Source organism: Lygodium microphyllum, chromosome 29 (assembly GCF_053477565.2).
Source record: "Lygodium microphyllum isolate KBCC chromosome 29, Lygodium_microphyllum_v1.1.10, whole genome shotgun sequence".
In the NCBI taxonomy this organism is placed as follows: Eukaryota; Viridiplantae; Streptophyta; class Polypodiopsida; order Schizaeales; family Lygodiaceae; genus Lygodium; species Lygodium microphyllum.
Genome location: NC_141163.1, coordinates 63,600,166 through 63,627,950, shown reverse-complemented (window position 1 = coordinate 63,627,950; position 27,785 = coordinate 63,600,166). Strand labels below are relative to the sequence as shown.

Here is a 27,785-nt window from a genome sequence, read left to right as displayed (position 1 = left end):
AAGGATTTGGAAAAAAATGATAGGAAGCTCCATTATTGTAGCTGAGAGAAAGGCGAGAGAAGAGAATCCTATTTCAAGCTGTAGTAAGACACAAGTTTGTTTATAGTTCAAAAGAAGTGTTCTTCAAGTGTAGTAAATGTATTCCTCTTGATTCATTGCTCTTTTTTGAAGGAATTCTTTAAGTTGAAGAAAACTCTCTTGAATTCCTTTGGGAAAAAAATCTATATGTAGAATCCACAAACTTATAATGGAAAGATAGCACAAGTTTCAGAAGATGTAGATTGCCCTCTTAAGTGTCCTAGGACACCCAAGATGCTAAGCCCCAAATAGGCATAAAATTCAGCAGACAGCAGTCAGAAATTATGATGAAAAAGATCAAGCAATGGAGATAGTTACATGCTATCTGAATCCAGGCAACCAAGTGCCAACTGTGTGCTTTCTCTTAGTTATTATAATGTGGGTTTACACTTCTAGATATCTTATTGAACATTGTCAAATGTGGATTGCAGCGCCTTCCTCTAACCTTTTTCCTGGACAAGAATTGCTGGATGCTGAAACGTGAACTACCTGTAAGCTGAAGCCCTTACCTTTGATTCACCATGTCTTTGAATTGCTGTTCATGCTCTGTTTCTGTATGGCATTGATTATGTGAACTAGGTTGGGAGATACGAGTACAAGTATGTCATCGATGGATCATGGGTAACAAACCCAAATGAGCCACTTACTGAAGCCAACAAAGATGGCCACATCAACAATTATGTGGAGGTGAGTTTTGTTTTTTCAAAGACCAGAGAAAATTCTATTAATAAGATTCTCAGAACAAAATATCCCAAGGCAAAATACAAAGTACAAAGCAGCCATATAAGGAACTTCATGTACTACTAAATGAATGGTTTTATCATTTTTCTAGTGTACTTTAGGCAGCAATGTTTCTAGTGGTCCTTAGGCATGGTCTTTGAAAAGCTAGCAGAGATAATACCATTTCACAACATTACACAATCTGAGAAAAATTATCGCATCTCAAAATCTCCCTTAAGACCTTAATGAAAACCCCACTTTTTGTTTTCTTCCATCAAGCTCATGCATATGCATCATAATCTTTTTTGAATGCAGAACATAGAAAAAATGTTTGTTGCAGGTGTTAGGTCATTCTGCTGACACAAACACTAGAATGTTAAGGCAACAATTTATGCAAGACAGCCCTCATTTGACAGACATAGATCGACAAATAATCCGGCGAAAACTTTTATCTTTATAGCCAGTGTAGTCATCAAACTAAATTCCGTTACACAACATACCAGAATTATAGCCCCAATGTCCTGAATAAGTTGAAAGGGTGCTGCATTTATTGATAGATTCAACATTACAAATAAAGCAGCATGTACCTGGATGTACATATTGGACAAAATCTATATATATGCCAATCCTGAGGTTCAAACAGGTGACACAATCTACTTGCTTGCATGATTCATTGGTTTTGTAAATTAGTTCAGCTTATCAATTTTGAAGTATGGATCAACTTTCTCTATACACCAATGGATCTTCATTCTTTATTGTCTGCACAGTTGTATTTCTTTAACCAAAGGAAGCTTATAATCAGTCTCCAGGGGAGGATTGTTTGAAACTTTGAGGTAGGGCAAGGAACAATTGATTAATAACAAAATTTTTAAAAATGTGAATGTATTTGAATGATTTTGATTGGGCTTTATCCCAATCTCTTCACCCCAAATAGCATTGGAGAACGGCTTTAGTGTAGGTTTTGAACCAATGATCTTTCACTACGTATGTGCCCATCATACTGACTGAGCTACTTCTTGTTGGTATTAATAATATTATTACTCAAATTTACACTTGAATGGTGCTCAGCATCATGGTGAAGGAGACTATGAGAAAATTTTTATGTTTTGCCTGTCTATCTCATGATTAGGGATCTTCCCTGGTTTTTTTTTCTCTCTCTTTTTTTGGTAATATGGTGAAAGTTACATGAACAGAAGTAAAATAGTTACATAGCAAGACTATCAAACACTAGTAGCACTGGTAATTCTGAGTACAACAGCTTTAACATGGTAGGATGAAATCCCATCAGATTCTATCATAAGCCTTGTCTAGATTAATATCAATAAGCACAAATTTTTCATTCGCCAATAGAGCATGGTCAATAGATAGGACCAAAATGAGCATGGCCTCTTGGGTCTTGTAACCATACACAAATCCAAATTGCTTGGGGTGGATATACTCTTCTAGAAATCTGATTCTGTATTGCAACCACCTTCGCTAATACTTTATAAGCCACATTTATCAAAGTGAGGGGCCTCCAATCTTTGCATCGAATCCTCCTTGTGGACTTGGGAATGAGGTTGGTCATCTCAAAGTTTACTTTTTGTGGCATCTCTCCCCTTCTACACACTTCATTCACCATCTTTGTAAGGTCTTGCCCACATATTTCTCAATGCTTCTGGAAGAACTCCATTGGCAGCCTATCTTTTCTAGGTGAATGTTTTTCTTCATGCGCAACACCACCTGAAACAGCTCTCTTTGGTGAAGGCTCGGTGTAGGATATTGGCCTTGTACAGGGAAATTGAGAGGGCAGCACAAATGAGGGATTTATTAGAGAGGGCAGCACAATTGAGCTTGAAGGGAGGTAGAGCTTTCTACGGCTATTACCAGTTGTGCATGCAAACCTCAGGAGTAATGGCCATAGAGAACTAGGTGAGAATTTCAGCTTCCGTGCTCTGACTTATCCACCAGCCGCCCAGTGGGGTATACGCCCGATCAAGTCATGTGACTCTCCATGAATCACCTCCATGCTTGTGTCTTCAAGTGAATTGCCATATAGAGAGCCTTCTCCGCATTCATAACTATTAGCTTACACTGATCGAACAAAATCTCTTGCCCCGCTCATAATTCATAGCCTAGGCTTAACAAATGATTTCTACTGTAAGGGCTTTGTAGGTATACCATGGCACTGTTGCCAAAAAAAAAAACCTATTTAGGGAGTGGTTGTCACTCACGCGAGGGTGTACTTATGAGATGTGCCTCAATCTTGTATCTTATGAATACAAAGGATTCCTCATTGATGTATCTTGTGTGCCTTTCTATTGTGCCATTTCTATGTCTCATGACAAGTTATGACTTGAAGTCCCATGAAAGTCTATTACAACCGGTTGGATGGTACCTCCACTACCCCTCTTAAAGCTACAAATAAAGCCCTTGTACTTGCAAAATGTCAAGTGAGGATGGTATAGAGAAATGTTCTACATGATCATAATCTGAGAAACCCTAACTATCATCTCTATGGGCAGCCATATCCATTGATCTTCAAGGTCATAAAACCTTTCATTTTCTTACTCCTCTCAGTCCATTGAAGACTCTATCATTCTACTCTTACTGAGCACTTAATTTCCATTAAAGCATTACACTAAATCAACAAGCAAGAAGAAGATCAAGCATCAACATCCGACACTGAGCTCAAATATAGTATTTTTTAATACTCATGCATTGTTGTTAAACACTAATCATCTTGTGTCTCTTGACACATTGAAGTACAAGTCTTTTGTTGGCTGACTTGCTTCTGATAAAAAATAGCAGAGCTCGAACAAATAGCAAAGTTCAATGGAGAAGGCTTTTGTGCCTGGAAGGAAAAGACCATGTACCACCTCATGAGGAAAGACATCTGGGATCTCTTTGAAGATGATGAAGGTGATGCAGATGGTGGAAAAGAAGATTCAAAAAGCGGGATCCTTGTAGTAGCTCCCCCAAAAACCAAAGCATGGAAGAATATGAATAACAAGGCATTAGGTATCACTGCCTGGGGACTACGTGATGATGTGCTACATCATATCTCTGGCATCGGAGATGCTAAAACTGCTTGGGAGGAACTTGACAGATCTTTGGTACCCAAGCAAAGAATTCAAAGGCAAAATTACTTGTGCAATTTTATAAAGTGGATATTGAGCACTCACTACTTGATGGAGAAAGTAAAGTTAAAAGCAAGGACGCAAAGGAACACACCACCAACAACAGTCTCTTGTACACCAAGGGCACTTATGGAGCAAGAGGCCGTGGTTGAGAACTCAACACCAATAACAACGAGGATTGGATTATATGTCTTTATTGTGGTAAGATTGGCCATACAGCCCAACGAATGTTTCCACAAGAAACGAGCACATCAGATGTAGAATGATCACCACTAGAACCAGTTCAAGAATGAAGAAGAAGAAGAAGAAGATGCTTCCACTACCATCAACAACTCTGATAGATTATTGTAAAGAATTTTCATTTTTTTCATAGTGGATCTTTATTTTTTCCTTAGTGGATTTGCTTTGTAAAAACCCTTGTCAAAGGTGTAAAGTTTCAAGCTTTAACTTGACTAGGCTACCTATGAGCTAGTCTCCCAGGTCATATCACCATGTAGGGGAGGCAAAAGCCATCAAGTGTAGGGACTCATCATTTGAGAGGGGTGTTGAAAAATAGACAAGTGATGTATGCTCCAGGAAGAGATTTCTTGAATTCCATATGCACAATGAGGAGAGTGAAACAACCCTACTTCTATAAAGCATTGTACTTGACTATCACTTTTATAATGATGAATACAATATCATGATGCTTTCCTCTTTGAGTTAGTGTCATTGTCAGTCCAATACACAAGATTGTCTTTATGATTCCAAGCTTCCATCTTAGAACCTAATTCACTTGTGTAATAGTTGTCTACTCATTGTCCATGTCAACATGAATTTAGTCTTCGTCTTCCAACCTCCATAGCCCCTGACATGCTTTAGATTCGACATTTTAACATACACTTCTTGTTCCATTGTCCCTCGTGTGCAAGAAGTCAATCTCCTTCGCTCGTTCCTCCAAGCTGAAAAAAATACGTCATCTCTCTCTCTCTCTCTCCTCAAGCTCTCTAGCTTTTGTCATTAACTCTCTGTCTCTCTACCTCTCAAATTGGGAAAACCCAAGAAGAAGAGAAGAAGAGATGGAGAAGTTGAAGTGATATGTATGAGAACAAGCTCACAAGCCCAATTGGAAGCCACTTGCTAGTCTCCCACAGTCTAGCTCACACACAACAGAGAAAGAGAAAAGGGATAAGCTTTTGGTTATTAATCATTTAGAATCATTACATTAACGTTTTTTCAACCTTATATATAAAATTTAAATTTTAAACCTTGAGCAAGGCCTAATTCTCATCAATGCTCGTCACCATTCCTTTTAAGCCCCCGCCTTCAGGGTCATGTGACCTATCAAACTATCTAATTCCCTAAAATACTTGAGTCCCTCCACTTGTGCACTATTAAATACACTTTAATTTACAATTTTCATAGGAGTGACTTGGGCACTCATAAAAATTTAAATTTTCATTTTTTTTTCGTTTATGCCCTATGATATTTCAATGTCAACATATTTTCTCATTTTTCATCCCACGCAATCCTTTGTCATTGTTTGTTGCCTGTAATTTTTCAATTTATTTTTTTGAATTTCTTATCTTTTGATTTGCTTCTCTTCTTTCTCTATCTTTTTTTTACCTCTTGGCCATTTTCTTTGCTTTTTCAAACTCGTACTTAGTTAACATTACCCCCTCACTATTTAAGTGCCAATCCCATGGCATTGGGAAAGGTACTTGGAACTTGCATGGAATGGTGGTTAGTCAGGTTTTCAAGGTGCCTACAAGGAAATAGTGAGTGCTACGTGGAAAGAGTGCATGAGTGGTTTGTGCAATTGGGAGATGGATCTGCACTAAGAGAGCCAAGACTGCTTAGGACTATCCCATACTTAAGGACCCAGTTGGTAAAGGATTATTTGTGCGATGAGGTGGTTGTCAAGGAGACAGGTCTAACAGTTTTGTGGGATGTCCTACTATTTAGGATCCTAACAATTCGTGGTGGGGGAAGGGACTAGGGGGTTGAGGATAGAACCATCGACTAAAGTCACTAGATACCGACAACTTGAGAACCCCTAGGTGAATGTGCACTTTTTTTTCGTGGGTATGATATAAGCACTACTTCTTCTCTTTTCCCTTGTCTTGAGCTGGTGGAAGTAAGGGCTTTACTGAACACTCAAAACAAGCCTTGCTCGTCAAGTATCCCTTGATGGAGATAGGAGTGCTGACTATGGTAGATGACAAAAAGGTGTGATCACAGGTAGTAAAACAGTTTTCATATCTTCCAAGTGGTTGAGATAGAAAGTCTGCAACATGGTAGCCTGAAGGATCAATTTGGCCATGGCGTACCTGTCAATTCATGCGTAAATATCAAAAAATAAGGGATGCAGCCTTTCCTCCTGTGCAGCTCTTTTCTAGTTCAATAAAACCCCCAACAACTTAAGATAATTGCATGTAGTTACAAAGGTTGTGGGCTAGGATAATTTTGGAAGATGTCCACAAACTTGCGGAAGAAAGGGACTAGATCCCGCTCTTGGAACCTCAAGCTATCTTCAAGATCTTTGGCATTGATGCTGAAGATGAGGGGATAGTCATATCTACCATAAACGATAGGGTTGAAGTCAACCCCATGTGGCATTTTCTCTCTTTGTAGAAAGAGCTTCATAAAAGGCCATCCAAGCTTCATTGCCAACTTCAAGGATGTCAGGCCTCCTCCAAGTTAGTTGTGTTCCAAACTCTCACACCTTCTTAGGTGTTTCTAGCATCTTGTTCTGCCAATGGCCTTCCTCCTCCTCCTGCCATAAGTCAGGGTTTTGGATTTTCTTTTCAATTCATTGCTTCCCTAATGCCCCACCCACCTCAATCACTTGGTTCATAATGATGACTAGAAATATTAATGTTAGCTTTTGTCATGGTAAAGGTGAAGGTCATTGGTGCATCGAGTGGCTCTTTTCTCTCTATTCTCTGATCTCCTCTTCCCATCAGATGATGACCACCTTCAATTCTTTGAAGAATGGTAAATTTGGTACCTATTGAGGCATTGCCTTGAATTTAAGCACAACTTTGTCCAATTACTTCTTCCATTGTTGTTTTGAATCCTTAGGTGCATCTGAAGAAGTAGATTGATCAAGAAATTGCTCCATGTTTGTTTGCTCAAGATGAAATCCTAGATCCTCCACAACATCCCAATCTCTTGTGTCAATTGGGGGTGGTGATGATGTAGGATCCTTTGAAATCATGAAGCCTAGTCTCGTCAATAGCTCCTCAATAAGCCATTCTTCCTTAAGTTGGTATGTCAATTCATCTATTGTGGGCTTGTACTCAAGTGGTTGGGGTAGTTGTTCTAAGATGCTTTGAAGAGCCTCTCTAGCCATTTGCAATTTTCTTTTAAGCCTTTCCATTGTGTCCTTCTCAATTCGCTTGGTAATTTTTGTTAGAGCTTTGGTGAAGCTCCTTTGTTGAATCTTCATGATTTTCTCTACCATTTTAGTTGTATCCCTTGCTACTTCCTTGTCGTGCCTTTCTTTCGTGGGACTACAAGCAAGTTCTTGCATAGGTGATGTACTTCCCTCCTCTAGCTGCTCAATCTTTTTCTTAGCTTGCTCTAGTCCCTTGTCTTGCAACTTGGTTAATGCTTCTAGTATGGTAGTTTGCTTCTTTTTGCTTCATTGGAGTTCCTCCTTTTCCTTGGTTAATTCTGCCACTTTTTGTTCAATGCACTCTTGGTTCTTAGTGGCTTCTTTCCATCGCTCTACCAATGTGACCAACATGTCCTTCATCTGCAATGTTTCCTCTTCATTGCATTACAACTAGCTCATTTAGTCTGTCTATTGTTTTAGCTTTCCTTCTAATTGGGCTATGATGTTTATGGCTTCCTTATGGCATGCCTCCCATCTTTCCCTATTCTTTTCATACTCATACTAGCATAGCATTTCCTCATACTTTTCATTTTCTACCCTTTGCTTGCCAAGGTTGCTATTTCCATCTTAAGAGCATAGATGCCTCTTGTATATTGCCTCTAAAGGGTGACATAGACTTCCTTTTCCTTCTCCAATGCAAACATTCCTTGCCTTCTTTCTTTCTCCTTGTGGCCTCTTTATTCTTCTAGGGTCTTGAGTAAGTCATCAAAAACCTATGCAAGGCATTGGGTGATAAGGGCCATGTGTGAGGATGTTCCTTCTGTTGTTGGGATCTTTTTTCCCCTCCTTTCTAATGTTGCCTCTTCCACAATCAATCTTTTTATCATGTGACAGTTGGTCCCTCTCACTTGCTTTTGGATACCAATGAGTAGATGGCATCTAACCATTGCAACTATTCTTCCAAGGCCACATATCGGCCTCCTTCACTTGCAAGGGGTGGTGGTAGGAGTGGTGTACTTCATGGTAAGGTAGCTTTTTCTGCCAATTGGCCTGGGTTGGATACTAGTGCTAAAGGTTGAACCGGTTTCTTTCCCTTGTCTTCAATTGTCTCAGGTTCCTCCTCCATTTGTGGTGCCCCCCACTTTCTCTTCGCTTTTGCTTAAACCTATTCTAGGATGGGGTGAGTTAGGTGGAACTCTAGTGCCTGTCTTTCCCTTCCAATCTCTTCCACTGAATACCTTGTGGCATGATGATAATCTTCTCTCTCCTTCCATTCCAACTCCTATTTCTCCTATTGAAGTTTAGCTCAGCGCTTTCCTCTATCCTTCATGAGTCCTATAGGGATGTCTCCAAGGCATCTTTCTCTTTTGAGAGTGTTATTTTCTCCTCACCATCTTTCTTTATGGTGCCTTTCTTCTTCCCTCCTTTGGTGGAACCTTTTTCCTTGCTCTTCTTCTAGAGTCATCCTTTTGTGTATCTTCTCCTAATTTTTCTTTTTTTGTTTCCTACTTTTAAATGGTCTCAGACTTAGCTTGTTTCATTTTATATCGGCCATTTTCCTTCTCTCTTTTTAGTATTCCTTTCCGTCTAAGTCTATATCCTTTTCTTGGTTTGTGATGTTTGTGAGAGCCCTCTACTTCTTGAATCTATCTTTGTTTTTCCTATGTACTAGACCTTGTCTTGCCAATCTCCCTTTCTTTTGAAGTTACCTCTTGCATTGAGGATATTATAGTATCTTCTTGGATACATGGGACCAACTCCCTAGATGTGTTGGGGTCATTCAATGCTTCCTCAATGATTGCAATTAGTATACCTCCAAATCCAACCATGGCAACCCTAACTATAGCCTTTCCCCTTGCAAGTTTCTTGCTCCCCATCATGACCTCCTTAGACTCAAAAGCATCATTGAGCACTTTGGCTACTACATGGATTGTGCTCCTTGTATAAGCATTAAGATCCACATTCTTAGTTATCCTGTAACCAAATCTTCAAACATACCCAACTGGATCATGTTGATTATTAAGTTGTGGCAAGTACTAGACAACAATGTGTGTATCAGCTTGGCCTCCAATTTTAGGTCTAGCAGTGAGTGCCTCAAGCTTAATCCCATTGTTACCCATTTCTTTCTTTGTAAATTTGAATATTGCCACAACGTCAGTTTTTTTCCAATTTTCTCTCTCTGAACGCTTTGGCAGGTCTAGAGCCCTTTGGACCAGCTCTGTAGAAAGGGCATGTCCACTATCTATATGCCTTCTCCTATTTTCATAGTGATTATCTCGGTCCTCTTTTCAAGATTGTAGTTAGTCAAGAATTTTGTACACTTGGGATGGTTTACAATACCGCCAAATTTTTCCACCTTTTTGCCTAGGGAGCACGTTTCCACTAGTTTATGAGATTTCTACTCTCCATGTATATCCTGTCTAAGGCTCTAGATCTACCTATATCTTAGATTCGCATTCCTTAGGATGTTTGTATTCATATTGTGCTTTGCTAGTTCTGCATTTGTGAAGGGAATCTAAGGCTTCACATGTCTTTCGCATGCAGATGACCTTCTCATTGACTTTTGCCATTTCCCAATGTATCTAGAAGAAAAAAGGAGGTATGTGATAAGAGAGCAATTTCAGATTACACTAGCTAGCATGTTTCATTTTTTGTCTAATTGTTAAAAGAAAGTGATTTCTATTTACCCATCCTCTTCCCTAAAAACTGGTAATGCTTCCTAGCTTGCAAGAGAGGTGAATAAATACAGTGTATATACAAGTAATTTAAGACTAATTGGATGATGTAGGGACCTTGCTGCAAAAGCCAATCATCAAAATTAGGATTGTATTCCAAGGCAGCATAACGGTCCATATCACTTGGCTTGATGCCCGCATGAGTGATGTATGTGAGGACATTTGTGAGGAAATCCCCTATGCCTAGGTGGCTAGCAATATGAAGATTCTTCTCATTGCGTATTCAATCCAAATGTGGATGTAGTAGAACATGGTCCTCTAATGGTTGATTCCTGTGATGGCCAACATGTGGAATAACATTGGAGCATCATAAGTGGGGTCATACTCAATTGTTTTGATGGCACAACATTGTTCGACATTTGTCATTATCTAACAACCAAGTCATTCCCACTATGCATCAAGAGTGAATCACTTTTGTAGAAATGGGTATTCAAATTTAGCCAAGTTCTCTAAGTTTGCTATTTATTCCATTGTGGTTTCTATGTAGCGATGCTTAGGATGTAATCAAGCATCTATTGATAGCTTGCTCTCTATTTACTTGTGTGACAATTAGCTCTTCAAATTTATAGAAGCATGCTTGGTGGTCCTGAGTTGGAAGCAGATTTGAATTGGAGATGGTGCACCAGCCCCTTAAGGCTTGAGAAGAAGTGATTGTGATGGCATTGAAGCACACTTAGATAGTGCAAGACTGGCTAGTGTGTCGTGTTGTCTTCTGCTACAAGAAAGCACAATAATGAGTTAACTATAGATGTAGTATGGGTGTTAGAGTGAGTTGGTCTACTCTCCTATTGCTTGGATGGTGTCAAGATGGCCACTATGATGTGTGTGGTCTTGCCAGTGAGTATTGTGGGACTCTTGGGAAGCCAAATACAATGATTACCCTTGTAGCACCCATGTACTCATAGTAGGGCTTTGGAGACCCATCACGGATATGCATGTGATCATTTACCATAACGTCAACTCTTTTGTTTGGGCTTACAATAGGAGGTGTGTGATGAGGATCTCCTTGTAGACGAAGCTTCAAAGAAATTAGACTTGCCTTTAGGACCCATTTGGTTTGGTGCTTTTGCATGGTGACCAACTTACTCATTGTTTTTTGTTTACTCTTCTTAGCCTATGTTATATCATTTAGCATTTTTGTACCCCCTTACTAGAGTTGGTGCAAGATGTGGACATTAGTGGCATTACATGCACTGTAGAAGCCTAAGTGCTCTTGTTGGAAGCTGTCATGATCTTGACATTAGCTAGGACAAGGTGGATGCATTAGGTCCCATAATCAACATTTCATTGATTCTATTTTTTGAAGGCTCATCCCAATAACGTTTCCTTTCCCATTCCCTTAAGTGTTTGGTAGTACATAAAAATTTATTGAAAGGCCTTCAATCTCAATGATAATCGTGATTTTGCATTTACTTAGTAAGGAGTAGGGATTTTCCCCGTACAGGTTGACTTTAGCAATGGTAGGGATCAACTAGAGCCATCCTATTTTGGTCCATTTCTTGTAGGTAAGTATGTTGTTGTCTACCCCTTCATCAGTTATTGTGTCAAGGACATGGTCTCTTTGGGTTGTGATTCTCGGCCTCAAATAGGCTGGTGCTATGAGTTCTTCATCTTTAGGGTCAATCTTAGTGATGAAGACTGCCTGTATCTTTATAGGTGGTAATAGCATACAAGGCTCATGGAGTGGATGTGTTGGCGGATAGTATTACTTGATGCGACTTCTCTTGAAGAAGCCTATGCCCTCACCGTCTAAAGTTTCGAGTTCAACATTACTAATCCTGCTAATCTAAGGAATTTGAAAGGGCCAAAGCCTTCGAATTTCATTTTATATTTATGGTTGTTAATTAAATAAAACAACACCAAGTTACCCTTTTTGAAATCGCATTCTTTGACATATACGTCAAACCAGGCCTTTCGTCATGCTTTTTTTCACATTAGTACATGTGTAGCTATGAGTCAAGTTTCAAATAGTGGGTATAACTCTACTAGGTAGTCAGTCCATGCATCCTTCTCTTCCCATTGTTTATGCACAGCTATCCTCATGCTTGGAAACCGTATCACTTTTGTACCATAGGTGAGCTTGAATAGTGTTTGATAACAGTTTTGTAGGCAATTCAATAGGCCCATGAGGCTACTATCAACTTGTTGGCTGAGACCATTTTCATCAATACACTCACCAAAATTTTATTTGTCGCTTCAGCTTGACCATTGGCCTGGGGATACTATGGTGACAATTTTCGATGGATTACTAAGGGAGATGGATAGCAGATGGGGTGATGACTTCATGAATGAATTGCGTGCTAACTAATTCAATGGAAAAACCGAACCTAGAGATCACTTGCTCCTAAAGGAAATTAGATTTAGTCCTATCATTTTCCTAGTCACTCTCACTTCAAGCCCATTTCGTAAGGTAGTCCGTGGCTGCAAGGCTTTGTGAGTACTGAGCTCTATTGCTAAGGGAAAAGGCATTTGTGCCTAGCCACCCATATATCACTACATTGGCAACACTTGCACACCTATACACTACTGCAGATGGTGAGCGCCCATTGTTGTCATTTCATTCTTTATTCTTTCAGTGACATTTAAATAAAGGGAAGGTTGGTCACACGTTGTGAATATTAGAGTTCCCACATCTTGTGTCTCTCTATCTCTTACTCTTACTTCTTTCACCATAGCTCTTACTCTTGCTCGTGTACTTCCACTCCGGGCTCACTCCCTTCAATTGGTATCATAGCCAACCATTCAAGCTTCTTCATCCTTTGCTTCATCCCGAATTCAAAGCTTCAATTCAAGGTTTCATGGCCATCATTGTGTCTTTCTCTCAATGTATGCATTGAGTCTTTCCTTCTTTTGGCTTATTTCAGCTTGGTCCATGCTTGTTGAGGAGCTTTCCAAGAGCTTTGTTAAGTGCTTATTGAGCTCATGAGCAACCATGAATACACAGAGCATGCAACAGAAGTCATGGACAGCTATGGCAACTTGACACCACTATTGTACTATAACTTTTCATATGGTATCAGATTCAGGCGTTTTATAGCTAGAAACGAAGAGCATGTCGAGAGCTACAAATTTTGGCACTCAAAGAGTTGATTCCATGCAATTTTCTATTCTCTATTTTACACATAACAAAACTGTTCTAATTTGGACAACAAGAAGTAAATTTCATTATGTATGTTTGATGCTTCAAAGATGCTATTTTGGTGCCTTGATGGTATGGTTATGCTTTTGGACTGATTTGAGGGCACACATTTGGCTCAATTTTCTTAGATTTATTTGTTGTAATAACAGGATCGAATGTCATGTATCTAGAAAAAGCATATGTCTCTTGCAATTTGATGCTTTTGGGGCTTGATATGATGCCTGAATGTTAGTTTGATACTTGGGGATGCTCAACACATGACTTGAATGATTTTGGGCTTCGATTGAGCTTGCATTGGCTCAATTTTAGTAGATATTTCAGTATTGTTCATTGTGGATAGCAAGCAATTGTCTGGTAAAGATTATGCTCATTATACTGTGAGGCTACTTGGGTACCACATATTGGATGTACCAACACTTTGGTTGCATGTATGCATATGGATATGTTTATGACATGCTCCTAAGCTAAGATTGGAGCTTGCATGCTTTGACATTGGATGTTATTCCTATCCTTGAATACTACTTGGATGCTATAGTCAAAGTCTTGCAAACTACTTGGGTTTAATGCTTTCGGATGTATGTTTTATGGATCTTGGATGTCTGGATGTCATTCACATGATGTTTTGGGCTTTGCTTGCTCATTGGCATATAACTTTTACTTCAGTGGAAGCTACTTGGCTTTATGTGCTAAGCAACATTGACACTTATATGTACTACTATAGAGCATTTGGTGTATGCAGTTGAGCTTGAGCTTATTACAGTGAGACAGTGAAACTGATTGTGACATGTACATGCTCTCTTGATATTTATTGGATGCAATTACCCTATCATGAGATGATTTAATATCTTAGCTTAGACCTTGTACTTATGTCTGTCCAAGTATTATTAGTGGTATTTATATGCTTCTGGGTTATGTGTTGAACTTTTTCTCAGTGGGTTACGCATCTAGCAGTTCTCTTCATTTACCCTTGAGACATACCTTATGCATGACATCTATATCTATTGCATATATGGTTTCTGACACATGGTACTTATGATAATCTTCAGTGTCAGTTGTTCCTATCTTATTTCTTCTTGGTTTCTCACACTTCATTATTGACATATTGCTGCAATTTATTACAACAACTTGTTATTTTAGTTTTATGCATTCTATTTTAGGGGAGTCACTGGACTTGATAGTCTTTTGCTTATAGGTTGGGGACAACTCATTACTTTGGCAGTATCTCCAGTCTCCCACTTGATTTAGCAATGGATTTGGAGCTACTTTGTAGGGTACTATAGGAGCCTACCATCTTGTCCTTGTTTATACATACTTTTTCTCATTATGGCTAGTGGTTTTTGCAATAGTACTATCTTCAATATTAAAAAATTGGATTGGACCAATTACAACTATTGGAAGACCTAGATGTGGCAAGTTTTGTGCAAAATTGCAAGTTAGACCACTCAAAAAATGGGGGCGTCAAAACCCAAAAACATTGTAGTCAAGGATTGAGATGAACTAGATGAGCTATGCAATTCCACGATCATTTTATCACTCTTTAAAAAAGTTCGTTACAATGTTGTAACTAGAAATCGGATTACATATGAGCTTTAGACAAAGATTAAGAATCTTTATTATGACAAATAGAGTCTTACATCTCAAATGTATTAGCTAAAACAATTAATGGGCATTCACATCATGAAAGAAGGGACTTCTATGTCTACACACTTAAATGAGCTTCAGCCCATCATCAACAGTCATTTACCTTTGCAAGAGATTGAGTTCAATGATACCTTACATCACTTTATTTATACTTGGAACTCTACATGAGTTGTGGGACACTTTCTATATGACTCTATGCTAAGGATGGGCTAAAATTACAAGATGTTAAAAGTTTCTTCTTGATACGAGAGATAAACGAAAGAATGTGGATGCTTTCTATAAGTCACATACATTGGTTGTGAGAGGCCGACAAGATAGAAATGGCCATGGTAGAGATTCTAACATGTCTCAATCTAGGACACATGGATAGTCTCGCAGTAAGTCCAATGGCCGTTAGTCTTGGTCTTGCTTGTCATTATTGCGAGAAAGTAAGTCATATTCAGCCACAATACCATAAAGTGTGTGAAGATAAGCATAAGTAAAAGGGAAAGAGTAAAGTATGGACAAGAATGATGATTGTAGCATTGTGTCTAGAAGTCTAGTATCAAGATTAAGGAGATTAATATAGTGCACCCTAATATATCTTATCTTGGTAGCTTCTTCTTTGGATGCTTCATAGCTTACTGATGTTGTGTTACAATATACTCTATATTGATTGATAGATTCAAGGGCTTCCTTTCATGTAACCTCTCATAGAGAGTGATTTCACTCCTATCACAGTATGATTGGATCTATCTATTTTGGCATTGGAGATAGTTGATATTGGTGATGTCCAATTGCATTTGTTTCAAGAAGCATGTTCACTCTTCATGGCGTATGTCATGTATTAGCTCTCATGAAGAGCCTTATCTCTACTGGCACCTTGGATGATGTAGGTTATGTTGTCTCTTTTGGTGATTTCTTATGGAAGATTACCTAAATGGAAATCATGTTATTGCATGTGGTGCTAAGTCTAGTACCCTCTATCATTTGCTTTTATCTAGGTCAACTAACCATGTTTTAGCTATGGCTATAGTTTCATATATATCTCTTTGGCATCATTGCCTTGGGCACATGCCTTTGAAAGGAATGAAAATGCTTACCAATTTGCAGTATCTTGTGCCCCTAGACTATAAATGCTTTGAGTCTTGTGATCCTTATTTATATGGCAATCAGACATGTAGTATGCATAAGAAAACTACAATGAAGCACATTGGTGAGCCTTTGGCTCTTGTTTATTCCAATATATGTGGTCCCATGTCCTCTCACTCACTAGGTCATGTGAAGTACCTTGTCATATTCATAACCAGGTGCCTATTGTCCAAGATTATTAAGGTAAGTTGTGCATTTCAATTTATGTCTATTTGTTGATTGTTATAATTAAATGCTTAATAAGGGAATTTCTATCCTTTCTAAAAAGGAAGGTTGGCTTCATGGTTCCATTGCCAGGGGATACCACTCAATTCCTTGATTTGGTGGGTCCAAGACACCTAATTGCAAGCTAAAGCTTTATGCTAGTGCTGATTTTTACTCTCAACTAATAAGTTATAGTAATTTGTCTTCATAATACAATGAGATGCAATCAAGTGGTGATGATACCTCTCGATATTGACATTCACATGGGAATGAAGAAAATGCAATGCATGATCTTATAGATAAGACTCAGACCATGGACAACAAGCTACAAATGTTATTGTTGGGTAAGTTGCAGAGCCTTCAAGGCATAATGAGGCTGATGACTAGTAAAGAGATGACAAATTTGATGACCAATTCTAGAATCAGATGAGGACAATAGCAAATCTCTTTGATGAATTGGCAAAGGATTCTCAATTTACCTAATTTTTGAATGCTCCAAAGAAGGAAAATAAAGCCAAGAAGAAGAATACATCTTCTACACCTTCAAGATAACAAGATGCACTGAAGGTAATGCTAAACCCTTCATTTGAAGCTCCCAAAGATGCTAATGAAGCAAAAAAATTGGTATCTATGGGGCAAGAAATGCAAATGCAAGGCCATCATGGAAGTGCCAATCCAATGGATTTTGGACAGTCAACCATGCATGCTATGATGGGGTAGCCAGGATATTTTGGTGAAAACATGATTTTTCATACTATGGTTGAACAAGAACCTTATGCGGGAATGTATGGCACAAATCCCCATGGTATCCAGCAGCCAGTGCATGGTATGCAAGGCCCAATGTATTCGGGTATGGTCAAAAATATACAAAACCCTATGTATAGTAGCATTGGCTTGATGCTTGGGTCAAAAAATAGTATGTTTGGTAATTCATCTACACCCCCGAATGCTTACAAGGCTCAATGAATATGTGATGGTCATGCAAATGCTCCGTTTGATGTTGGTTTTGATGTAAAATGAGTGAGTGCACAAAGGGGCACAAGATAGGAAACAAAAGATTATGATGAGGGTGGAAAAGTAGTGAAGCAAAGTCCTTCAATGGTACACGAGATAGGCTAAAAGATTTGGATTTCATTCAACCATTTGATGCAGCCTATTCGGGGGAAACTTCACCGAGTTCTCAAAGATTTAAAGAAAGGTAGTCACTTTCTTGAAAGGGAATGCATTGTAGCGGTAGTCCACCCTTTTGATGCAAGGTAGAGCACCATCAATGTGGGTAAAATTCAAGTAAATATTTACATCAAATTGGTTAGCAAGTACCTTTGAGGTGGACATCATGATAACTTGGAATAAGTTGGATGGTAAGGAGTGTAAGAATTTGGGGTAATATAATAAAAGGTTTTGGGATACATTGTTGTTTGTTACGTCTTATCTCCCAATACACCTTCATGAGCAAGTGGGAAAATATGTTTGTGGACTACCCAAAGGAATCAGGGATGTTTGCATTAAATCCACCATATCTAGCATGTCTTAGCTCATAGAGACTATTGCTATAGCTAATACTTTTCTATGTGGGAAGGATTCAAGCTTCCTAGAGAGTGGGGAGGAGTCAAGTAAAAAGTTATTTAAGGTTTAGAAAAGAGGCAAATCTAGAAAGTGGCCTATAAAGATACCAAATCAAAGAAAGCGCTTGAAAACATTGGCACAACGTAGGGAATTGATGGCTATAAATAAATTTTTTATTTGTGATCAAAAGGGTCACATTGCAAGGGACTATCCCAATGGGCAACAAGCTAGAAAATAAAAAAATCAAGGAGATTCTAAAGGAGAGAAGCCAAAAATATCAGTAGGATTGGTCTCCAATGTTGTTAGTGATCAGCCAACAATTATGCTACTGAGTTATGCAAAGCATGGGGTAAATTTGGGGATGAGCATGCATTAATTTTCATTGATAATGGTACACGAGCCAACTTCATCTCTATTTCCCATCTAGGCATCAAAGAGGATGAGATGGGACCCATGGGGGAAGTTGGAATGGCATGTAAAGGCCATGTAGAGCCTATCACACCGCTCATTACAAAGCTCTAGTTGCATATACAGGGATATGTGGATAACAAAGAGTTCTTCATTGCTCCACTTGAGGATTATGATATATTGCTTGGTATATCATGGTGTCACCATATGAATACAATTATTGATTCTCCTGTGCAAAAAATATCACTATTAAGTATAAGGGTGAAAGGTGAATCTGTCTCTATTGTATCTATAGAGTTGTCATTTCTAAAGCAATGAAAAATCATATTTTAGTATGCTTCGTCTTTACCAAGGATAAAGATGATAGTGAGAACGTTGGAAATATATTTAAGTTAGAGAAGGATTGCATGTCATTTCTAAAAATGTATTTTGATTGCTTCTCTCAATCACTCATCTCCTTTTTATTCTCTAGTGCTTTCGGTGCAGAAAAACGATGGTTCATGGCATATGTGCATTGATTACCATGCTCTGAACACGATAACAATAAAGAATTGATTTTTGATTCCTTGGATCAATGACGCTATGGATAGATTGCAAGGGGTAGCTATATTCAGCTGTATAGATTTAAAAAGTTGGTATCATCAGATATGCATTAGACTGGAGGATGTGCCTAAGATAGCTTTTTGAATATCTTTTGAGCTTACAAACACTCCTACCACTTTCAATTGGATGATGGATCACATTTTCAAACCACATAGAGAATTTGTAGGCACTTTCTTTGACGACATGATTGTCTATTCAAAGAATGAGACATAGTATAGAAGACACTTTGACATTTTGTTCAATGAATTGTGTGAGCATAGGCTGGTTATCAATTACAAGAAAATTAAATTATTTCTGCACGAAATCCAATTTTTGGGGCATATTGTATTGGTTGATGGTATTTGCATGGACCCTGTAAAGACTGAGGCAATACGATTGTGGAGAGGATCAACCACCAAGACCCACGGACCGCTTATTGCTTTAATCGTTCCAAGCCAAGCACTAATGGCTACCTCTCATATAGCCGACGTGCTATTCATCTCTATGGATGTAGTGAGCTTACCTCCATGCCGGATCAAGTTACCTCCTCTCTCGAGCACTCCGGTAGCTCCACGATCCAAGTGCAAGCTTCAAGCAAGCTCCATCCTCAAGCTCGATGCTCCAAGCTCCATTGCGGTGAGCAAGACAAGATGACAGAAGAGAAAAGAGGAAGAGAGGAGAAGATGGAGAGCTTCTCCTCCACGGTCCCTCACCCTCACTCACTCACTCCCTCACACTCTCACACTCCCTCTCTCGAGCACAAGCTCAAGCAAGCAAGAACAAGAAGAAGAAGAGGAAGAAGAAGAAAAGAGCTACTTTTGGCCACACACAAGAATGAGCTTCTCGTTCACTTTTCAACTTTATATACAAAACCCTAAATCCCTTTTGGGCGGTCATCCCCTTATCCCCTTTTTTACATGGCCGACCCTTTTTTCCATTGTTCTCCTATCTTCCTAGCTTCCTTCCTACCGTCCATCTACCTTTACAAATTGCACGGGTGAGAGCTCGACGCTCTTAAAATAAATCATGATACTCCTTGCGCTCTTTTACAAAAGTATTGACTTATGCTTTTCTTATGTGCATTTTTCCTTGATTTAGGACTTTTTTGCACCTCTTGTGTTTCCATATTTTTCTTAGCGCGCCTTCATGTTCTGTTCCACTTTTGCCTTGGCCATGTCCTGCACTTTAGATTTTCTAGCTTGTTCGTTTGAGGGTTAACAATGATCATGGCCACCTTTGACAAATATTGTATTGATTGATGGTATTCGCATGGACCCTGCAAAGGTTGAGGCAATATGATCATGGCCACCTTTGAGAAATATGCATCAGATCCACAACTTCTTGGGTTTATGTTCTTACTAGAAGAAGTATGTACACGATTTTGTTGAAATTACATCTCCATTGCATGCTTTGAAAAAGAAGGATTTGCCATTTAGATGGACAGTACAGTTGCGAAAATTTCAACATTTGAAAAGTTGAAGGAAAAGATGACTTCAAATCATGTGCTTGTGTTGCCCAATCTAAGGAAGTCATTTGTAGTTCAATATGATGAATGTAGTAACAACATTGGGATTGTTCTTATGTAGGATGGCCAAGTTGTGGCTTATGAGAGCTGATTTCTCCACAGTGCAGAAAAGAATTTGTAGGTCTACGAGAAAGAGTTCTTGGTTGTAATTCATGCACTATCTACGTGGAAACATTATTTGTTGGGGCTGATTTTAAGGTGCAGATAGATCATCAGACTTTGAGGTACTTTCTAATGCAAACAAGGTTGTCAGAGAAGCATATGAGATGGGTATATTTTCTCTTTATTTTTTATATTTAGATTATATATATTAATGGTGGTAAAAAGAATGTTGTGGTTGATTCACTATCACATAAGTCACAAATTTTAGACCATCAACATGGTTTATCACATTGAGTTAGATGCCATGAAAGAGCAATATGTTGCTCATTCAAACTTTCCTAATATTTACTATCAGCTTTGCAATGGCCAAAGGCATGAGTACTTTGTGCTAAGAGATGGATTTCCAATTATCTATGGACAATTGTGCATCACAAAGTAGTTAAGGCTTAGAGTTATCATTGAAAGTCATGCTCCTCTATATGCAAGACACATAGAGGTATTGATGCTACGATCAAGGTAGTGGGGCATTTCTTTTATTGGCTAGCTTTAAGGCATGATGTAGAAAGGTTTGTCAAGACATGCATTGTATGTGAAAAGGTAAAGCATGATAGGCAAAAGATGCCACCCTTGCCTATTCTAGATAGGCCTTGATAGAGCATTGCAATGGACTTTATCTTTTAGCTTCCTAGGACACCTATAAGGAATGATGGGACATGGACTATCATTTACAAGTTTAGCAAACAAGCCCATTTCTTCCAGTGAGGAAGAAAATAAAGGCTGATCATATGGTTAGATTGTTTTTGCATCACATCTTTAAGTATCATGGTATACCATACTCAACCGTTAGTGATCGAGACCCTTGGATGATCAATTTATTTTGAAAGGAGTTGTTTGAGAATATGGGTATCACATTGAAATTCTCATCATCCTTCCATCCCAAACAAATGGTCAATCTAAGGAAGCAAATTCGATAGTGTTAGATCTTTTGAGGTGCTATGTTTCAAACCACAAGACACAATGGGAGTAGTATTTGCCCTTGTTTGAGTTTGCTTACAACAACATAGTGGTAATATGCCAAGGACCTCGAGCATGCAGTGTGGGTGTCAAAGGCAAAGTTATGATAAGTTATGCCAGCTAGGCTTTGGGGGTCTATTAATATCTTTTTTGACCCTCCGTTAGTTATTTGGGCAATAAGTGTCGATGGTGATGGCCTGTCCGAGTCAACTTGTCCAAATTCTCCATTCGGCCCGTTCGAATCGAAACCGTCCGAGTCTATCCTCGAAATTCGGCCATCGGCCCTGTGCCATTCGGCCCATCCGAGTGACCTACTCAGACCCTGCAATTCGGACCAGTTTGTCCGAGTGCAACTTTTTGTCAAATTTTTCAGAAATTTGACCTGACCTGGCAAATACACAGGAGCGCAAACTGTTGAAACCCTTTGGGTGCTCAGAGCTTGATTCTGGCACATGTAATAAGAGAAATTGTAGTGTGCAGCCGCTTAGTGACTAGAAGTGGACAGTTACGGGACCCAAGGACTTAGACGCGAGCCATTGAGCCGTAAAACCTAACTGACCGAAAACGAACAAGGCAACATACGAGGAAACCCTAAACCCTGATAAAACGGCCAGAAAATGGATCTTCAAGCCCATCAGGCCCGAAACAAGCGAGAGTGTGTAAGACGCTGAGGAATTGCTTGCTGCACTTGCACTGAATCTCCGCAGTAGAAGTACACTTAAGAAAGCTGAAAGCCTAATTGGGCACAAGTGCATGAGAAACAACACGTGCACCGAGTGACCATAAATTGAGGTTTGTATTCAATAACCAAAGGAACTCACTTAGATAAACCACTCAAGGAACCCACCAATAGGAGAGGACCCAAGATATAGACAAACCATCAAAGCACAAAACAGGACCAAGCAGGAAGCGCCAACGACAGGGATCTGTCAAGTCCATTCAACTTGATCGACAGCATAGTGGAGTGCGAGAACTTGACCATGACGGAAGAGACCTCAAACCATCGGTCTAATGAGGAGCTCGATTTGAATGTATTCCCAGATGCTATCCAGCAGAAGCTGGTGAGCAGTTACGACTCGCATGCCTGGTACAAGCGCTACGGCAAGACGGCAGACGCAATCATTGCAGATCTAGAAGAGGAGAGAAGGCTAGCCTGCAAAGTGTTACAAGGCATAGCCGAGTACAATAGGGATCAGCAGGCTAGGAGCCAGAGACAAAGCATGGAGCTGCACAAGGTGCAGCGAGTACTGAACTTAGCTAGCCGAAACTGAACGGATCATGAGAGAGCACTAGAGGGAGACTTGACGTTGAGCGAGCTTCTCATGAAACGGCTGCTCGACAATACAGCAGTAGACCACAGTGCCACCGCACTAGCGACGTCGCTGCTCATAGGATTAGGGGTGAATCAAGGCTCGAAAGGCCAGTCCAAAATATCGATTGTTGCCAAGCAACTCAATAAGTACTAACCTCATGACGACCCATACAACTTTGTTGAACAGTTTGAGCAAGTCTGTGAAGCCAATGGCCTCAACAACCAAACTCAACGCTCGCAAGAATTCGGACGGCTTTGCCTAGGCGACAAGGGTAGGATGTGGTATACGAGCCTAGACGCTGTAGAGCAAGCCAACTTCAATGACCTCAAGGATCTCTTCGTCAAGAGATTCGCCGAACCCGGATACTCCGATAACCTGCTAGTACGCTTGATGAACGTCAAGTAGAAAGAGAAGGAGGACATCTGCGACCACGTGACCCATGTGAGGAGTCTCTTTAAGAGAATCCCTCTAGGCGAGCGACCGACTGATAGAGTAGTTTTGACTGTATTCATCAGCGGAATTCGAGACGAGTTGTATAAGGCTCTAATAGGCAATTCAAGCTTGCAACGGGCCGCGGTGGCTAGAGTATTTGAGGAAGCCATCCGAATCGATGATCAGCTGAAAGAGCGAAGCTCCAAGAGCTCAAATCTAGAGGAGACCAACTCGTGAAGCTCAGAGAGAACGTTAGCCTCTAACGAGCAGTCAATCCCATCATCCCAAGATAAGGGGAAGGCCACCGATACAGACCAAGGCTTGGCTGAGGTCAAAATGGAATTAGCCAAGTTACAAGACATGTTGAGACGACCAACGCGCCTGCATGTCCAATGCGTATACTGTGGCGGAAGCCACTTGCCGGTCGAGTGTCAAGACCCTAGGTCACGACCTTGTGCTAACTGCGGTAGGTTCGGCCATGATGTCGCGCATTGTAGATTACCAAGAAGACTTCCATACTCGCAACCCTACGGCCAGCCTTACCTAGCGAACAGGCCGTAGCCATTCTTCGGAAGGGGAGCCCCATTGGCTCTCCCCGCACCTAACGATATGAAACCAACCGTCCCTAGAATGGGCATAAATCCTACATGCATTCCTAGACCGCCTGGTCCTTACGTGACCCACCCACCGAGCGATGCTCCAGTACACTATGTGGAGGAGCCAAACGATGAAGAGACCTACATATACCCTTATGTCTCGCATGACGATGAGGGCAATGCGGTCCTCATGGATTATCGATCCGTGCCGGTGATGGCGTTAGGACGAGGACGAGGTAGAGGCCTAGGAGGGCAGCCGCAGGATCCAGTCACTTGTTGGACTTGTGGTCACCCTGGTCATGTCTCATCACGCTGCCTTGAAAGAGAGCACCAAAACAGAGACAAGGCTGACCAAAGGTGCGTAGAGTGCGAAATCACCCATCTTTTCATAGATTGCCCAAAGCGGAAGCTATCCTCTAGCTCATCCAACTTGCCCTTTGTCCCATTAGAGCTGTTTGGTGTCGAAAACCCCGATGGGGAGGCCACACCTATTCCATTGCGGGTCATGACCCGAGCCCAAACGAAGCAGGCCGGCATCTCTCTGCCAGGACCTAGCAATCTTGACACAACCTCCATAGGAAAGAAAAGCCGCATACGAAAAAAGAGATCGGAAGCTAAAGTCACATTAAAAACCGAGAGTGCTACAACTTTGCCTGCGGGAAATAAGGTTTCAGATACAGAGGCAGAGACTTCAGCCCCTAAGACGGTCGAAAAGGGAAGTGCTAAGGTAGGGGAATACTCGCATCCGAAGCGACAGTTAGAGGCCATAGAGAAAGTGAAGGAATGGGTGAAGGAGGCTCAAGAGCATCTCAAAGACGCTAAGCCCATCATAGAGGACGAGATCGATGATCTCTCCAGCGTAAGCACGCCAATATCACCACCTCAACCTAAGTTGAAAGAAGCAACTACGCCACAAACAGTATCGCTAAGACCAATCCTTGACACGACAGAGCCGCAGATCAGCCGCAGCCATTGGCCTAGACAAACTAGGTTAAGGGAAGGACGAGTATCCCATGATCTCCTAACCATGCTAGTGACTACCCCTGTAACACTTAGCCTCAGAGATCTGCTTAAGCAGCATCCTACCCTATGGCAAGATCTTAAGCAATGGGTCGAAGGGTCACAAGAGCGGGTCATGGCAGACCCTCAAAACCATGATGCAGAACGTAATTACCAAGTTTGACATTGCACTCCATGCCTAAATCCTTGCACGTCAATGCCTTTTGGGAAGGCTCTGAGATGCACGCGGTCTTACTGGTCCTAGCCCTAGGCGACACGACAAGAAAGGGGATTGTAGACACGGGAGCTGGGGTTAGTGTGCTTAGCCATGCAGTGCTTCAGACTTGGGAAAACCCGCCTGTCAAAGCTGCTAGGTTTAATGTCGTGCTAGCAAACGGTATGAGAGTGAAGCCATTCGGGGTACTGAAGAATTGGCCAGTGAAGATCGCAGGTGTCCAATTCTCTGTCGACTTCATAGTCATGAAGGGAGTGGACTACGATGTCCTATTAGGCCGACCCTGGATGCGCAACACTAGAGTCATCGAAGATTGGGGTAACGGCTTGATCTTCCTTGGCAATAGAACGGACGCCGTAAGAATAGAGATGGACACTCGGAAGACCTCACCAGTCGACCTAGACGCCATCTCTGCTATGCTCAAGGGGAACACTCAGGTCAAGAAGCCCTATGGGCCCTTGACCAAGTATACCCCATGCGCAGAGGATGAGCGGGATTGGATGCACGTTCTTGCTATAATCAACCTGCCATTCTCAGATCAGGAGGCATATGAGGAGGCCATTAAAACAATTGGCAAGTCTAACGAAGCACTCTCTACACCAGTCTGCATGATGGCAGGAAGCAGCTGGGGGAAGCATGAGCCTGTCTCCTTCCAAGTACCATCCAACAAAAGGGAACTCCAAGGGATACTAGAGTACCTAATGAACCAGCTAGCTGGCAATCCAGCTACAAATTTCAAACCACTCCAGGATCTCTTGGAGGAATCCAAGTGGCAATGGACTAGAGTGCACGATTTAAACCTCATGTATAACTGGGCCCTAGTCCCCGACCAACGGCACGAGACATACCAAACCCTAGGAGACGACGAGCAGTCGGACGACAAAGATTCTAGCGACGAATACAAAGACTGCCAATCCTTCAGTGATGAGAGCGAGGGTGAAGTGGATACCATAGAATACGACACTAAAGGATGAGAAATTGAGTAGATACGAGCAGACGCCAAGCTGCAGAAAAGGCAGACCCTTAGAGTAGAGCAAGGAGTCATGCGCATGGAATGTGATCACGCTTGGTTGGAATGCATATGAGCCATAGACCTTAAGCAAGGAGGCCTAGCCCAGCCAAGAATGACATCAATACTTAGGACCGAATCACCATCTGAACTGTGGCCACCGGGGGAGACCACCTCTTCTAGCGAAGATGAAGGGTTTGACTCGGAATCGGAAGTTAGTTTGGATAGTGATCCAGAGATCCCTAGGCCGCCCACAACTAGACATACCAAGGGGGACCTACCCGTCCACCTGAGGCGCAGATGATTAAAGCAGGAAAGGGCAAAGCAACCCAGGGATACACGATCAGAAGAACAGCGGAAGTCGCAGGACCTCCCTAAACTCTTCACAAAATTCAAAAAAGGGGACAATGTAGTAATTATGTTGGGTGCCAAACATCAAGGGCAGACGAGCAAACCAATCGAGGGACCAGCCAAAGTAAAGGAGGTAGACTTAGCCCAGGAAGGGGAAACACCCCGACCAGTGTTCATTGCCGACAACTTGACAGGCAAAGAAGAAACAAGCCTTTTCGCTCTCTTGCAAGAGTATATAGACGTGTTTGCCTGGTCCTTAGAAGAGCTACAGGGGGTAGATCCAAGTGTTGTGACTCACAACATACCCATGACGTCGGATGCAATGCCGGTCAAGCAGCGACCGTACCCTATGAATCCAAAACACGCTCTTGTTGTCAAAGAGGAAATTGACAAGCTAATGAGAGCTGGATTCATTTACAAAATTGAGCACAAAGACTGGGTATTACCCATAGTCATTGTGATGAAGAAGAGCGGAAAAATCCGAGTGTGCGTCAATTACAAGAAAGTAAACGCTGCTATGAGGAGAGACAACTATCCATTGCCGTACACCGAGCACATGCTCAAGAGAGTGGCATGCAAGGAAGCCTACAGTTTTCTGGATGGCTTCTCAGGGTACAACCAGGAGAAGCCAAGAGAGTGGCAGGCAAGGAAGCCTACAGTTTTCTGGATGGCTTCTCAGGGTACAACCAGGAGAAGCCAAGAGAGTGGCAAGCAAGGAAGCCTACAGTTTTCTGGATGGCTTCTCAGGGTACACTGAGCACATGCTCAAGAGAGTGGCAAGCAAGGAAGCCTACAGTTTTCTGGATGGCTTCTTCGGGTTGACCAATGCCCCACCACTTTTCAACGTCTCATGTGCACTATCTTTAAGGGCATGCTTCGCAAGGAGTTAGGGGTCTTTGTCGATGACCTGTGTGTCCATTCAACCAGGATCGAACACTTAGACAAACTCCGCGCAGTCTTTGAACGGTGTCGCTTATATCGCCTCTCCTTGAACCCCTTGAAGTGTCAGTTTTGGGTAAAGCACGGATGCATCCTAGGACACGTGGTGTCGAAGAACGGCATTGCCACTGACTTCTCAAAGGTCAAGGTTATTGTTGACCTTCCACCCCCAATTAATTATAAGGGAGTTCAATGCTTCTTAGGCCATATAGGATACTATCGGCGGTTTGTACTGAACTACGCACTGATCGCCAGACCATTGTACAAGCTGCTGATTGTCTTCGAGTGGACCGAGGCATGCCAACAAGCATATGAAGAATTAAAAAAGGCTCTAACAACAACACCAATTCTACGAGCCCCAGATTGGACCATTACCTTCCACGTGCACATCAATGCTTCTAAGTTTGCCATGGGGGCAGTGTTGTGCCAACCTGGTGAGCACAATTTAGATTATCCAGTGAGCTTTGCTAGCAGACAACTCACTGAGACGGAGATGAACTACTCGACAACAGAAAGGGAGGGATTGGCCATGGTGTTCGCTGTGAAGAAATTTCGGCATTATCTATTGGCCACACCCTTCACCTTTTTTGTGGACCATCAAGCCCTACTCTATTTAGTAAACAAACCT

The 27,785-nt window shown here is 41.2% G+C and overlaps 1 protein-coding gene across 3 annotated transcripts in view; it reads left to right on the top strand.

Annotated features, from left to right (window-relative positions):
* Positions 1-4,522, top strand: part of LOC148010713 (phosphoglucan phosphatase DSP4, chloroplastic-like) — a 56,628-nt gene extending 52,106 nt beyond the window's left edge. The window contains exons 13-15 of one of the 3 annotated variants that reach the window (XM_087672286.1): positions 510-569; positions 658-765; positions 3,589-4,522. In XM_087672286.1, the coding sequence (XP_087528412.1) occupies positions 510-569; positions 658-765; positions 3,589-3,603 (183 nt within the window). In that variant the 3' untranslated portion in view covers positions 3,604-4,522. Of the gene's footprint in view, positions 1-509; positions 570-657; positions 766-1,113; positions 1,545-3,588 lie in introns of those variants that run through there. The other 2 variants (XM_087672285.1, XM_087672284.1) reach the window with 2 other exon arrangements.
* The last annotated feature ends 23,263 nt before the right edge of the window (positions 4,523-27,785 follow it).